The sequence below is a fragment of the Natrix helvetica genome, assembly GCF_964273705.1.
Source record: "Natrix helvetica genome assembly, chromosome: 1".
NCBI classification, from domain to species: domain Eukaryota; kingdom Metazoa; phylum Chordata; class Lepidosauria; order Squamata; family Natricidae; genus Natrix; species Natrix helvetica.
The window spans coordinates 305,904,875-305,920,316 of NC_138548.1; the positions used below are offsets into that span (position 1 = coordinate 305,904,875).

Below are 15,442 nucleotides of genomic sequence, written 5' to 3' on the forward strand. Positions count from 1 at the left end.
ATTGCCCAAGTCTTCCTCTAACCCCTTTGCTTCTTTCTGCCTTACAATTTCCCAGGTGTATTTTTATGGTTATCAGTTTTGTTTTTGTTTTGCAATAGACATAAATGAATGCTGGAATTATCCAGGACGACTCTGCCAGCATTCGTGTGAAAACACTCCTGGATCCTATCACTGCTCATGTTCTTCTGGATTTCGCTTGGCTTATGATGGGAAACATTGTGAAGGTATTTGTAGATGAAGCTATCTCAAAAAAAAAAAAAAAAAGAGGGGGGCTAGATTGCATGATGAGAAATGCCTGACAGAAAACAACACATTTCTAAATGCAGGTTTTGAAATTCTTATGCTTTCTTTTCTATTATTCTATTCTTTACTTGTCACGATTAGCATTCCAATTTTCCAATGTACTTTGTATAGTATAATGAAACCCTGACATAACTGCCGTTGGGTCCTTTTTTCCTGTATTTGTATTTCGCTGAACATGAATACCTATAGTCTAATTCAACTTGCATTACAGGCCTATGGTTTTGAATAACATTGCAATGATAATAGCACGATAAAAATGAGTTGTGTTATAACTGTTAAGTCAATGGTGGAGAAGGAGAAGCCCAGATCTGTTTGTAAACTGTTAACATCCTTTTCAGTCCTAGAGCCTCTTCCTCCGGTATTGCAATGCCATATCGACAGCATCACCTGCTGACCTATTTGCTCGTAGACAAAGTGCAAATAGCTTTGAATAGACCCTAGACTTGGCAGCCATTAAATGAAAATTGTAATTTGCATATGTTTATATGAAAAGTTTAAGACTTTCAATGAAACTTAAACTTCCTGAATACATCCTGGCTCCATCTCTTTCTTGATTGTGTGATACAACTTCCTATAGACCTCAAGATACTACAAAGGATACATCCCACATCTAAGTTACAGTTACAATCATCTGTAATGATCTGTAATTAATGCTAATTAATATTCTCCCAATTTAGTAATATAGTATTTTAATCAAATATATTTCCTGCATGTATAAACCACTGTCTGTCATACTCTATCTTAGACTTAAAGATGCTCCATGTTTTGTTTTAAAAAGGCAATCCATTTAGTTAAGGGGTTTTTCTACTTTGCCTTCAATGACAGATATGTGGCAGCAACTGATTTTAATGTCTCTGATACTGATTTTTCAACACAGATGTCAATGAATGTGACAATAATCCATGCAGTCAAGAATGTGCTAATATTTATGGTTCCTATCAGTGTTACTGCAGGCAAGGCTACCAATTAGCAGATGACAGCCATTCCTGTAAAGGTACATCTGATTTGTTCCACTGCACCACTACTGTACATTTCTCTGGGACAATAAAACCATTGCCCTCACATGTTTGCTAATGTACCAATTCCAGATATTGATGAATGTGCCCAAAGTGCAGGCATCCTGTGTACTTTCCGCTGTCTGAATGTGCCTGGGAGTTATCAGTGTGCATGCCCCGATCAAGGATATACAATGGCTGCCAATGGAAGGACTTGTCGAGGTAAGAATGACATTGGAAAAAGGACAGACAAGAAATTGTTTCTTGCCATTAGGTCATGGTGAATAGACCTAATTTTCATTTGCCATCACTGTATGTGAATAAAATCTTCATTTTTAAAAAATGCAATAAAGGAATGGAAGTTAAACATGAAGTAGGATAGTGTGTGTAAATGAACCTGGCATACCCAGAAAAAGTATTGGGGAAAATCACTTATTTAAATTACATATATACATATATACATACATACACACACACACACCTCCCAAATATGGGAGGAAGCATACTGCTTCCTTTCTCTGTCTATCGGCTCATCACAAGAAACCATCCAGACAGAAAGCTATTATTTTTAATGTTGCCTTTGTTATTTGTGTTGTGTTTGTGCTGATAAATAAATAAAGGGAGACTAGTATAGATCTATTTCAACCTATTTAGGTCTCATCAGCTAGCCATACCCTTACTGGGAATCGAACCAGTGCTGTACTGCATATTAGGCCAATGTAATTGCCACTAAGCCACAGGCTCTCTTCCTAATCAGCTAGGCCAGGGAAATAGGTATGTATTGAGTCACAACCCCTGGTATGCCCAAATATGGGAGGAAGCTGATAAGGAAGAGAGCCTATGGCTTCGCGGCAATTACATCGGCCTAATATATATATATAAAGATGAAAAATATTGAAATACAATTTTAGGGAATCTACAGCATCACAAAAGTGCATGTATTAGAAATTTGCACAAAAATACATGTAGAAGTTAATGAAGACATTTAAAAATGTACATCTAAAATTGTTCAGCAATCAAAAGATTGGGAAAATGATAAACTTTAAAAAAATTAAACTTATGTAGATTTGTCTGTAGAAAAATACTATTATCTGGGTAATTGTTTCACAATATATTATTATTAAAATTGCAATAAAATCAAACACAGTCACTCAATGGCAGTCCTTGAAAATAAGTATCTAGGTAGAGAAGCATCCCCCCCCCCCAACTTTGGCTTATTAGGGGGTAAATGTGATTCTCCCTAGCAGGATAGGAGGTTGTGGCAGCCAAAAAGATTTAGGGTGAAGAAGAACTGAGTCAGCATTTTCATCATTGTTTTTTGTTACCCTACCAGAAGAACTGTAATTGGTCAAATCAAAACCATATTAGCCAAATGTTGAAATAAAGTTTCATAGGTTCATTATTCCTTTAATTTGGTATCAATATAGGTGGGAGTCAGCTAGCATCAATTCCCAACACAGATCAGTTTTTATATAGTACTAGTTGATAACCCGGCGTTGCCTGGGTATTTTGTGAAATTATATTCTCACATGCGCCAGCCACTGCAGTGATGGTCAGACTGGGAATTCCAAGCATCCCAAAGAGTACCATGTTGGGAAGGTAGCATAGATGGTCAAGTGATATGATTCACACTAGAAGTCATCCTTTAATATGCTCAACATAGTTCCTTTATAGCATTACCCAAGCAGCCTTAAAGAGATATCTCTCTATTGTTGCTATTTTAGCACACAAAAATGTGTATGGTTCTAGATATGGATCACTAGTAAGGAAATGATTTGAAAATTGAGAAACAGCTTTTTTGTTTGGATTATTTAATGGGATCCAGTACCAATGAAAACTTTTCAGTGCTTGACTCAGAGAATTCATATGTCAGTCTTGATTTTGTGCAAATGGAAGTTGCCCTAGTTGCTAAACCTTGGGTGCTACTTTTGTCCCCCCCCCTCCTTTAATAATTATAATTTCCCAAGTTTTTTTCCCTGCTTTTCAAAGCTGAATAGCACTTAGCACTAGCATTTAGACTTATATACCACTTTCCAGTGCTTTCCAGCCCTCTCTAAGTGGTTTACAGAGTCAGCCTATTATCCCCAACAATCTGGGTCCTCATTTTACCCACCTCGGAAGGATGGAAGGATGAGTCAACCTTGAGGCTGGTGAGATTTGAACTGCTGAACTGCAGCTAGCAGTTAGCTAAAGTAGCCTGTAGTACTGCACTCTAACCACCGCGCAACCTTGGCTCTTATATAGGAGCCAAGATATAGGATAACATATGAATAGAGAATCTGCATCCCTAATTATTATAAATCCAATATTTCATGAGGTTCTAGAGAGACAATGAGTATTAATTTATGTATTAGGGAATTTTGGCATATATTATTTGCGACATTTAAACACTGTTACCATTTGTGACCCTTGGAAGTCTTGAAGCTGGGACAGGATTGGAAATATATATCTTATATTTTTCCCTAATATATATAACAAAAAGTATTGTTTCTACCCAGAAGAAATCTTTGTTTTTCTTCCTTTCCTTTCTTCCCACTTCCTTCAGGGCCATTTTATGGTTTGGTGAATTAAAACTACCATAGTACAACGCTATCATATTATGTTATGGATTGTTGTTTTCAAAACTGTCTGGTAAAGCTTCAGAGAGTGGTAAATCTTTTTGCAACATGAAATTCCATGTGGGAACAATTTATCTTTTCACCTAATTTTATGAATCAATGAGAAGGGACTTCAATTATTTTAATTCATTTTTTTATTCCCCATTTAATTTCTTTTCCTATGCCTTTAAACAAGCCACACTCCATGCAAGAGTGATGTTGATTTAGGAGACTGTCTTCTCTGTAAAAACTGGCAGATTTCACTGCAATACTTTGCTCATGGATTGTTTAGCATCTATTTTCATGGCAAACCTTTGAATGCTGTCTAGACATTTGAGATTTTTTTTTGGAATAGCTAAAGAGTTAAGCCAGGATTTCCTTCCCTGTCTTTTGCAGCCATCACAGATCAACAAATGGCTATTTTGTTATCTTGCTCTTCAAAGATTTTTCTTGTAGGATTTTCATTCTTATCTTAAGTATCCTAGGTAGAAATAAATTATTGTATCCCTCAAACACAATGACACAACTGGAATTGATGAAATGCTGGTCTTTAAAAAAAAATATCTGTAAGCCTCCCAACCAGACATGGGTTCCTACCGGTTCGGCTGAGTAGATAGTAACTTGGCCTGCCACGCTCCCAAACCGGTTCTCTCGGCAGCACCATAGGCAGCTCCATCTTGTTTTTTTAGGACTGCGCATGCGCGCATAGCAGGAATCATGCACATGGGCACAACAGGTTCTTGGGCGGACCAGCAGTAGCAGCTGCCGGAACCCACCCCTCCTCCCATCCATATAGAGAAGTATATATGCAACAAGGGTTCTGCAGCCTTTTTATCAACATGCCTCCACAGCAATAGTAGGTTCAGAAATGGGGAAATCAAAATATATTTAAGCCCATCCTTAAAAGCAATCCTATTCAGTCATGTAATTAAAAAGTCCTGCAGATTGCAGGCAGAAATGGAAGCTGATTGGTGCCTGCCTGCCTCTGGGAGTTTCCACGCAGAGCTTTGATACTACTTCTGCGGGGACACATTTTCCTCCCCTTTTGAGAGTTGAGCTAACTCTTCTGGCTGTCGTGCTGTACAGTTCAAACTGCAATTTGCAGCTTATGATTTGTGATGCTTGTGCTCTGCAAGAATTGGAAGAGTTCTACTTTTTGCCTTATCTTGCCTCACCCCATCTGCACTCAGAGATCTCCAGAAGATGTCACAATTGAATTTATTAGTTTATCCAGGCTTATTCTCTCTAGTAAACTTTGCAAGGGTTTCATAATTCCTGCTTTAAAAAATCTGTTCAGTTTAATATTTTCAGCTTAGGTAAGCATCATATACTGAACTATTTACTTTGTCTCACTTGCACGATCTGGGCTCAGGAAAGTCCTTCTTCTCCACCCAAAGGTATACCATAGAGGTCCTATATAACAACTTACATTGATGAATGTATCATTGGGGAAGAGATCCTGGTTGCAAAAGAATGATGCTAGGCTTTAAATATACTCTTGATATCTACCAAAACTTTCCCCTACTCAGAGGTTCTGGAGTTAGTCAAGCAAATGCATACTAGATGTTCTGAAATGTGTTTGCATGGATGGGATGAGGCAATTCATTTTCTCTGTGTGTAAAATGAGGGGACATTTATGTCTATGGAGATTCTCAGTCATCCAGGCCATGGTTGTCCCAAAGGTGCTTTTTCAAAAGGCAACTGGACTTGCTGTTTTCCTTTGAAGATGTTTCGCTTCTCATCCGAGAAGCTTCTTCAGCTCTGACTGGAGAAGTCCATTTAATTCCCCACCATCCAGCCAGAGCTGAAGAAGTGAAATGTCTCCAAAGAAAAACCAGAAAGTCCAGTTGTTTCCTGGAAAAGCACCTTTGGGGTGAGGCAACATTTACTGCTCCTGGAGCTGTAGACATTTAGAGACCTGGGAACTATTTTTTAAAAAAAATATTCAGCTTGTTAACTGGAGGGGGTGTTGATTTGTCTTGTTTTTTCTCAGCCAAATGGGGTTGCCTGTAGTGAAGACCATATCATAGATGACTACAAAGTGCTTAGGAAGGATTGGATCAGATGTGAAAGTGCCTTTTTTCCTTACCTGTTTCTTTAATTATTTCACTTTATTCATTGAAATTCAGTGTATTCAGTGAAAAACAACTTAGAGTTATCAGAGGGGATGGCTTTTAGTTCAATCGAAATAGGAGTGCCCAATCTAACCCATACATCTCCTTAGACTTTCCAAGATATCTTCACCAATAGAGAGAAGAAGTTCTATCTCAAATTTCCCACCCCAGCTATTTCTCTGACTTTGGACAGGGAAATTTACCTACGTGTATGATTCACGATTATCCCGCAGGTGATAGGAGTACAACCTTTGTGTGTGGAAAAAGTACTGGCTTGGGGTGGATGGATTTATTCATTTTATTTCTTAAATGTTAAGTATTACCAAATACTGATATTAAGGTAGCTCAGAAAAGGTGCCTATATTCTTCTCTTAAGCAGTTCATAAAATAAGTCCATAACTTACAATCTGTTTAACTAATTGAACTGAAACCTTTAGCATGGTAAGGTGAATACATGCATTCTTTCTTTTTACAAATAGAAACGAGTCATTGTGATTGATTTTCCTACAGGTAACCCAATGGAGTTGGTATGATTTGTTCACTTATGGAAGAAGGATGCTACTAAATTGCCATTTTTTGTGTATGCTTCATCCTCAGATATTGATGAATGTGCAATGGGAACCCACAACTGTTCATCAGCAGAATCTTGCTATAATATTCAAGGCAACTTCCGATGCCTTTTAATTGAGTGTCCACCCAACTACAGAAAAGTGTCTGACATGTAAGTCTAATAATTGCCCTTTCAATTCCTCTACATGGCAGCTAATTACATCAATACTCAGAGTCCTTAATAATTACTCAGCTGAACATAGGGTGTTTGTTGCACTTTTATTTGTTGTGATTTTTTTTCAAAACTCTAATCCATTAACACCAATACGTTATTTAATTTTTAAAGACAAGCCAGCTACAAATAGCTTCAGGCAAGCAATTGGGGAACCATGTACCATTGATTCTACAGTTCAGAGTAAATGTGACCATAATCTGAAATGGGAAGCTCTAGTTTCACTAGAAAAGAAGTCATGGTAGAGTTTCTCAAAATCAAACATACATTTTATTTACATGTATACATGTACACGCCATCCTCATTTACACTTCCTCCATTTTCTCGCCTGAATGTACTCCCCACACTTATCCATATTCTTGCCTTTTCAAACGAAACTCCAGCAATTCAAGCAACAAAAATGTGATATATACTACCATGAAAATTTTCTAAAAGTCTGTTTTCAATCAGGGCATTACATTTGTATATCATATAATGCTTAGGTAAAATTCAACTAGATACATTTAGTTATTCTGATGAACAGGCCACCGCCTCTTATGGCCATGGGGAAATATAGTCTTATCCATTTTTTGATAGTTGAATTTCATGCTGATTTTTTTTAAAAAAAGAGCTGTAAGAGCTATGACATTAAAAGCCATGCAGCTGCTCTAAGGAGCAAAATGTGAAGATAATTTTATCCCCAGATGACTAAGAATGAATGAGGATCCAAGGCACGTTCCCGTTAAATAAAAGTTTTAGAAACAAATGGCAAGGTATTCACAATAAATGATCTATGGATCCAGTGGTGGGTTTCAAATTTTTTAGAATCTATTCTGTGGGTGTGGCCTATTTTGTGGGTGTGGCTTGGCAGTCATGTGACCTGGCAGGTATGACCAATTTGACATCACTCATGCACACTCAGTCACATGACCCCCCCCCCCAAGCCATGTGGCAAAATTTTTGGGACTCCTATGAAGTGGGGGGAGAGGGAAAATCTCCCAAGAATAGACAACTGGAGGATTAAGGGCCAAAATTAGGGAGATCTGCGAAGGCAGGACAGAGAGACATGCCAGGGAAAGAATTTTGGGAGATTGGAGGAGGCAGGACAGAGGGGAATCCAGGACAAAGCTATCACATGCTGGGGAAAGAACTTTGGGAGATCTGAAAAGGCAGGACAGAGGGGAATCCAGGACAAAGCTATCACATGCTGGGGAAAGAACTTTGGGAGATCTGAAAAGGCAGGACAGAGGGGAATCCAGTAGAATGCTTTCATACCTTGGAGAAAGAACTTTGGGAGATCGGAGGACAGAGAGGAATCCAGGAGAAAACTCCTGAGCTTGCCACTGCTCTCTGATGGATGGTGCCACTGGACCTCTCCATGCTTTTCCGTTCACCATCTCCACTCCCAGGTATGGGACTTGACACCGAATTGGGCTAGGATAGTGCGGATGGGTGGGGGTGAGCGAGTGACCAACAGGGCCAGGGCAGGCATTCAGGAAGTTACTTCAGGGTCCACAGGTCGAACCTCCTTTCACCGGATCGGTAAATTTCACCACCCGGTTCTCCCGTGCGAACCAGCAGAAACCCACCACTGTATGGATCTTAAATCTTAAATTACTCCTCAGTTAATGAGAGGGTACATTGTCTTACAGAATATGAGAAGCTGGAAAGTGACATAACGGAGACACTGGGTAATCCATTTTTTTAAAATCAGAAAGTTACCAAATAATTAATGGGAGAATAGCTTTGATATACGATGACCTTAAGGAATCAAACAACATGTCTGGAGAAGGTAGGAGTTAGGGCTAGAAGGGGGAAAAAACCACGGATTCAAAGTGTAAAAAATGACAAAGAAATCCATCATCCAGAATTATATCCAAAGTAGGCATTTCACAATTGCACAGTGGTTGGGATTTTCAGGCATAGTTCATCTGATAGAGATCCACAACTTTTAAAAGAGGACCATCACTGGTCTACGGTATTCCCATCATTGAGAAGGCTCAAGCCAGAATGTGCTAAATATGACATTTTCTCAGGGATAAGATCTTCAGCAGATCCTGTCTTCCAGTTGATACGAACAAGCAGTTTCAACTTTGGCAAAGTGGTCATGACAATATCTAAGCCCTGAACATATAAAGGTGACAACCAGCAAGTCAAATTGCATCTAAGGCTAACTCTTAATCAGTGCAACTCTCACAATAGTTATGAACCATAAATACCCAGGATGTTTCAGGTTTCATCAGCTGAAATTTAGGGTTTGTTTTCTAAAGAGTGTTATATAGAATGCATTGTGATAATCCAGTAATGCAAGATAACTGATCCAGGAAAGATCACAGCTGGCACAGAAAATATTCTTCTATAGTTTCATAAATTTGTATATAGCACAAACTGGTATCTTACTCTGACACTTTCATTTGATACAGTGTGTTCAGCCATGTAATCAGAGGGGGTTGCTCCTGCACGCGCTCCTGCACACGTGGATTGGATTGGATTTATTAGATTTATATGTCGCCCTTCTCCCAAGGACTCAGGGCGGCATACAGCATTAAAAAAGACATAGTACAAAACTTAAAAGGAAATTAGAAACAGTCCAAAAAACAAATCCAATTTATATAACACTCACATTTTAAAAATTAAATAAAATTAACAGGCCAGGCCGGCTTGCTGGAAAAGCCAACTTTTTAGGGCGCGTCGGAAGGACCGGAGGTCAGGGATTATGCAAAGCTCCAGGGGCAGCTCATTCCAGAGGGAAGGCACTCCCACAGAGAAGGCTCTCCCCCTGGGGGTCACCAGCTGACACTGTCTGGCCGACGGCACCCTGAGGAGGCCAACTCTGTGGGATCGTACTGGACGGTGGGAGGCTATTGGTGGCAGTAGGTGGTCTCGCAGGTACCCTGGGCCTAAGCCATGGAGCGCTTTAAAGGTCATAATTAGTACCTTGAATCGCACCCGGAAGACAACCGGTAACCAGTGCAGGCCGCCTAAAAGGGGTGTAACATGGGAGCGTGCAATGCACCTGTGCAGAAGCATCCGGGCGGGTGAGCGGAGCCTCCTGCCGCCACTACTACAGGTTCAGCCAATCAGGGCTGAACTGGCAGCAACCCACCTCTGCACGTAATCATTCCCTAAAGTTCCATAATGCAAGTTTGCATAAGTCAGATTGCTGTGCAATTAATAAAACGTCATTTTGATACACATACATACATACTTACTTTACATGCACAACATAGTTCCATGAAGGAACAGTCACATTAACTTTCATAAGGTGGAAATGATGCTAACTTTGTAAGCATGAGTCTCAGAGATTTCATGGCCTGATCAGAATACTGTGATTGGATAAATCTCACTGTTCATTTCCAGACCAACCTGTGCAGAGTAATTTTCTAAGCATTCCTTTAAGTTCATTGCAGTTTCCAGGAGAGGTTTTCAGGTTCATGACTTTTTGACACTTGGCTTGTTACCACAATAGTTGCATTGACACAGGGAGGGTTATATAAGAAGAGCAAGCAGCTGCTAATTGTACAGTCAGTAATATTTAACCTGGCTATATATTGCTTAACACCAGAGACAGGTTTTCTGGAACTCTGCATGCTGTCCAAGAGCTCGCCTTCAAAATCCCAGTTACTAAAGTGCTAAATATTTCCTATTTCTCTTCTCTCAGGAGATGTGAACGTATCAACTGCTTCAACTATTTGGATTGCCAAAGCACTCCGCTCCGCATTACTTATTATCAGCTTAATTTCCAAACAAACATTGTTGTTCCAGCTCATATTTTCCGAATTGGTCCCTCGCCTGCTTATGCTGGAGACAACATAATCCTTGCAATCAACAAAGGAAATGAAGAAAACTACTTCAATACCAGAAAGCTTAATTCCTATACCGGTATAGTTTATCTTCAGAGGCAAGTGACAGAACCCAAAGACTTCTTGCTAGATGTTGAAATGAAGCTTTGGCGTCAAGGAACCTACACAACCTTTCTGGCCAAAATTTATATTTTCATTACATCTCATGCATACTAAGATGGATGTATTACTGTTGAAGCTCATTGGTGCTATTTTTTTTAAAAAAAAATCTTTCCTGCCAAAGCTTGTGGTAATAGAGAAAAAAACTGATAGAAAAATATAACCTTTTGTATTTTTTCTAGCTCCTAAAATATCTTTGTTTTTGTAAAATTAACTTAAAATGTATTCACCTGTTTCTCTTTTAACTCTGAATGTTTATCTGAGCAAACTAAGGTTGTTGAGCTTTGTTGCAAATGTGTACAGTCGTCATGCTGTCCTTTAAAAGTTATTTTGATATTGCACCAATGACAACCTCAGAATTAGTTACCAAGGTTGGGGGCATGATCTAGCCAAACTTAAATAGTCCAGATAAGATGGATTTCAAAGGGAAAATAAATATGCAGCTGTTCAAATAAATTGTATTTGAAAGATGCTTAAGTGCAATTCAGTTGAGCTGATGAGAGGGCAGAAGGCCAATTCCAGTCTTTAAAACAACTAAAAAGAGAAAGAAATTGCATGTCAGACAGTGATTTTTTTTTAATTTACTGACAATTACACAATGTAGTTTTAAAGAGGGGAAAAAAATCTTCCTTTGCTGAAGATGCCCATAATATGTGAGAAGAACTTGCTGTGCCAGTCAAATTCTGTTTTTATTCCTCTATTCCCTTGTAACACATTAGTGAATCAGATATTGGTATGTCCATGTGTTCCCCCTTTATTGATATCCCCACCCAGTTACTAAAGATGCTGCCTCCTATGGTTAAGTTGGAAATTATAGATGCAGTGCAAAGGAACAAATAAGTGATCAGGAATAAGTCTGACCAAACTTGATATGCATATAGGCCTCTCAATTAATTCACCTGAAAAAAACTCTCCTCATATAGTATTTATATAATCAATATTTACTTTTCCCATATCTTAACAAATGTCACTGTGAGACATTTCCATAGAGTTCCCATAGACCTATGACCATAATTGACCCCAACATTTCTGTTGCTGAGTGAGACATTTGTTGAGTGAATTTTTCCCCATTTGATTATTTTTCTTGTCATACGTTTTAAGCGAATCACGATAGATTTTAAATTAGTAATTTGTTACTAGTTTGTACTTGTTAAGTGAATCTGGTTTCCCCATTGACTTTGCTTGTCAGAAGATGGCAAAAGGTGTCACATCACCTCGGGACACTGCAACTGTCATAAATACAAGCCAGTTGCCAAGTGTCTAAATTTTGATCTCATGACCATGGGATGCCGCAATGCTCGCAAATGTGAAAAATGGTCATAAATCACTTTTTCAGTGTCCTTGTAACTTTGAACAGTCACTAAATGAGGTGTTGTAAGTCAAGGACTACCAGTATAAAACTGTTACCAGACTTTGTTGGCCAATAAAATTGTTGTATGAATCTCTCTCTGCTCCAAGAAATACATGAAGGCTGAACATCTCAATGAATAACATAGAACAGGGGTGTCAAACTCAACCTGGACCTTCTCAGCCAATGCTGAGAGTTCAGGGTCCTGTCCCTCATGATGGAGACATGTGGTCTGCTTGCTGTAGCAGCTTGTTTTCTCAAAGGAGCCTCACGAAAGATCCATACAGTCATTCTTTGAATCCAAACAATCCCTGGCATTTAATTCCTTGGGTGTACTGGACTAGCTTTAAAGGAATGGCTCTTCTTAGCCACTCAAGTTGCATAGTACTAATGCTACAAGCAACCAGATGACTGTTAGAGACAATATCAGACAGCAAGCCAAAACCAACGTGAGTAATTTCTTTATTGTTGCTCACCCATAGAATGAATCTTGCCAGATTAAAGCACAGTCTGCACAATTATCAGATGTGCCCTGTAAATAGCTAGGGTGGGTTCACTCTGGCCTTCCTCCTGCATACCAAGGATTCCAGACTGATTTGCCTCTTAGCTCCTCCTGAAAGACCCTTTCTCTCCAACATGTCTTCACCAGACTCTACCACATACAAGAGACTGAGAATGGGTGATGCATCCTTTACGGTGCCATCTAGTAATTCAGAGTTTGGCACTCCCTTGGGCTATCTTAAGGATTTCTTTCCTCCCTTGTTATTCCGTATTGGGGAACCATGGCCGCCTGGGAGGAAAAAATAGCCATGTATTTAACTATTTTCCTATGCCTTTCAGGAGAATGCTTACCTCCCAAGGCCATAGTGAGGCATGTTGTATGCAAGCGTATCAGTCTGCATAACTTGTCTTGTAAATAGCAATCTCTGTCTCCTTCTAGACAACTTTTCGAGATGAAAAACCCATATCTGATCTTGCATTCAACACAGATGAGCATCTCTTAACTGGTCCATATTTGATGACACATGTTCATAGGCATAATGAACCTGTAACTTAAATCCCATTTATTTGGAAAATAGACCCATTCAGCACAAACTGGAATTATTTATGAATAACATAGAGCAGGGGTGTCAAACTCAAGGCTCGCGGGCCAGGTCTGGCCCATGGGGTGCTTAGATCTGACCAGCAGGGTTGCCCTGCAAACAGCGAAGGACTGGTCCGAGTGCCTCTGCAAGTGAAAATGGAACTTGGGGAGGCGGGGTACTTGCCCTAACCCTCCCCAGGTCCATTTTCACTGGCAGAGGGATGCAGGAGGCTGTTGCAGCTGAAAATGAACATCGAGCTGACCTCTCTCCCCTCCAGGCACCCTGAGGTCAAACACAAGCCTGATGCAGCCCTCAATGAAATCGAGTTTGACACCACTGACGTAGAGGATATTCTGTCATTCACTCACTTTTAGATTATTTTTCTTCCCCTGGAAAGTGATGCACACTGAACAGACAATATTTAATTTAAAATTAAATAAGGGCTTAACACCAAGAGGCAGTTGATCTACAGTTACAGTGAAGGAATTTCAGGTTGAAAGAAAATAATGGATGCATGGTGCTTTCTTGTTAAGCTGTAGCTTGCTAATTGGGGCTTATTTTTAAAATTCTATTCTGAAAGGACACTTTATTTTCTAGTAATGTTAGATTCAGACAAGATGTATTATAATTTTTCAAGGAAATGCCAAAGATGAACAATGCCAAACCAAGATACTGAAATGTTACAGTATTCAATACCTGATTGTATTGCATGGCTATCCAATTAAGATAAACTTGAAGTAGAGCGATAGGTATGTTTTCTACTTTTCTAGCTTGAATTGCCCAACAAAACTGGAAGACTATTTGGCAGTGTATGTAGACTAAATCGCAAACTAATAGCCGAATGCAAAATGTACATTTTTACATTGCTCTTACTCTATAAAAATAACTGAATGAGATTGATGTCTACAGCCCATATGTGCTAATAGATACCTTAATCAAAAGATTTGTAGAAATTTACAAATGAACAGTGATTGTTAAAAATAAATTTTTGGGTTTTTTAGATAAAATAGTTTCTAGGATTCAACTTCTATTTGAATATTCATTAACTTGGTTATGTAAAAGCTAATTTTTAGCTGTTTGCTAAAAGCATAGCTACAACAACCCACAACTTCATGTATTTGTATAGCACCTATTTTTGGTATGATTGAAACCCTTTGGTATGTTTGAAATATTTTCCTAATTGTGAAGACAGTGCCTCCCTGCAACGTAGCTTAACCTTTGATACGTTTGGTCACATCCATGGAATTTTCTTGGCAAGATAGAATCACAGCCACCATTATTTTTTTAAAAAAAATCCAGTCTAATTCATATATTTTGGGGTGGCGTCCTCTTGAAGAATTAATCAGGTCCCTGGTTAGTGCTTTGCAAGATCCGTTAAGGTCAGCTTGATGCTGTACCTGGTGTGGCCCAGATGCTGTAGTGCAAGGGTGTCAAACTTGCATTGTCACAGCAGCATCACGTGACATACAGCAATTTTTTCCCCTTTCTAAAATAGGTGTGACCAGTGTGTGATGCATCCGGCCTGACAGTTTGACAGCTCTGCAGTAGTGCAACTTAGATACTATGGCACTTCCTAATAATTGTTTTGTGACGTATTGAAACGAGCATGGGGGCCCACTTTTCAAATCATTGCAGCAAGCACAACATTTGTAAGGCTTTGGAAGCATTTCTTGGGTTGTCTCCAGATACAAAGTGGCCAAACAAAAATCTTAGCAGTACATGGATAATTTGAAAAGATGCGTTGTGGTGCAGTGCTGTTACACCTCTTTCAAAGACTTTTTGCAGCCCTTTGTACAATAAGTTACTTTTTTCAGCACTTTTTTAGTGACTTCAAATTGTCACTAAATGAATGGTTAGAAATTGAGGTCTACGTATACACACAAAATATGCAGTACTCAAAACTGATTCTCATGAAATATCTTATGAGGCCCAAAAGAAGAGTGATTGTGAATTCAACTTAAATTCAGGAATTTTCAGTTGGTTACAGTAGCATAGCATGTTTTTGCTTATGGCCCTGGTGTAACACTGTTGTGGCCCACCAGCAGTTAGCAGAGCTGCCGGCAGACTCAGACAGTGAGGTGGTTGGTGAGGAACATGGACCATTCCTGGAGTCTGGGGAAGGCTCTGATGAGTGCACTGCATCGGAGACAGGGATGAGACCAGGGCCATCTGACAGTTATCAGCTGCCTTCAGATTGGACATCAATAGGGAAGAAGAACAGCTGGAGCCTGTTCCCAGGGTGTGCATGCATAGAGCTGCCAAGAGAAGGGAACAGTTA

The 15,442-nt window shown here is 39.3% G+C and overlaps 1 protein-coding gene across 5 annotated transcripts in view; it reads left to right on the top strand.

Annotated features, from left to right (window-relative positions):
- Positions 1-14,312, top strand: part of FBLN2 (fibulin 2) — a 130,486-nt gene extending 116,174 nt beyond the window's left edge. For all 5 annotated transcript variants that reach the window (XM_081939890.1, XM_081939891.1, XM_081939892.1 and 2 more), the window contains 5 exons: positions 99-224; positions 1,181-1,297; positions 1,392-1,520; positions 6,607-6,730; positions 10,431-14,312. In XM_081939890.1, the coding sequence (XP_081796016.1) occupies positions 99-224; positions 1,181-1,297; positions 1,392-1,520; positions 6,607-6,730; positions 10,431-10,788 (854 nt within the window). In that variant the 3' untranslated portion in view covers positions 10,789-14,312. The remainder of the gene's footprint in view (positions 1-98; positions 225-1,180; positions 1,298-1,391; positions 1,521-6,606; positions 6,731-10,430) is intronic.
- Positions 14,313-15,442: the final 1,130 nt, after the last annotated feature.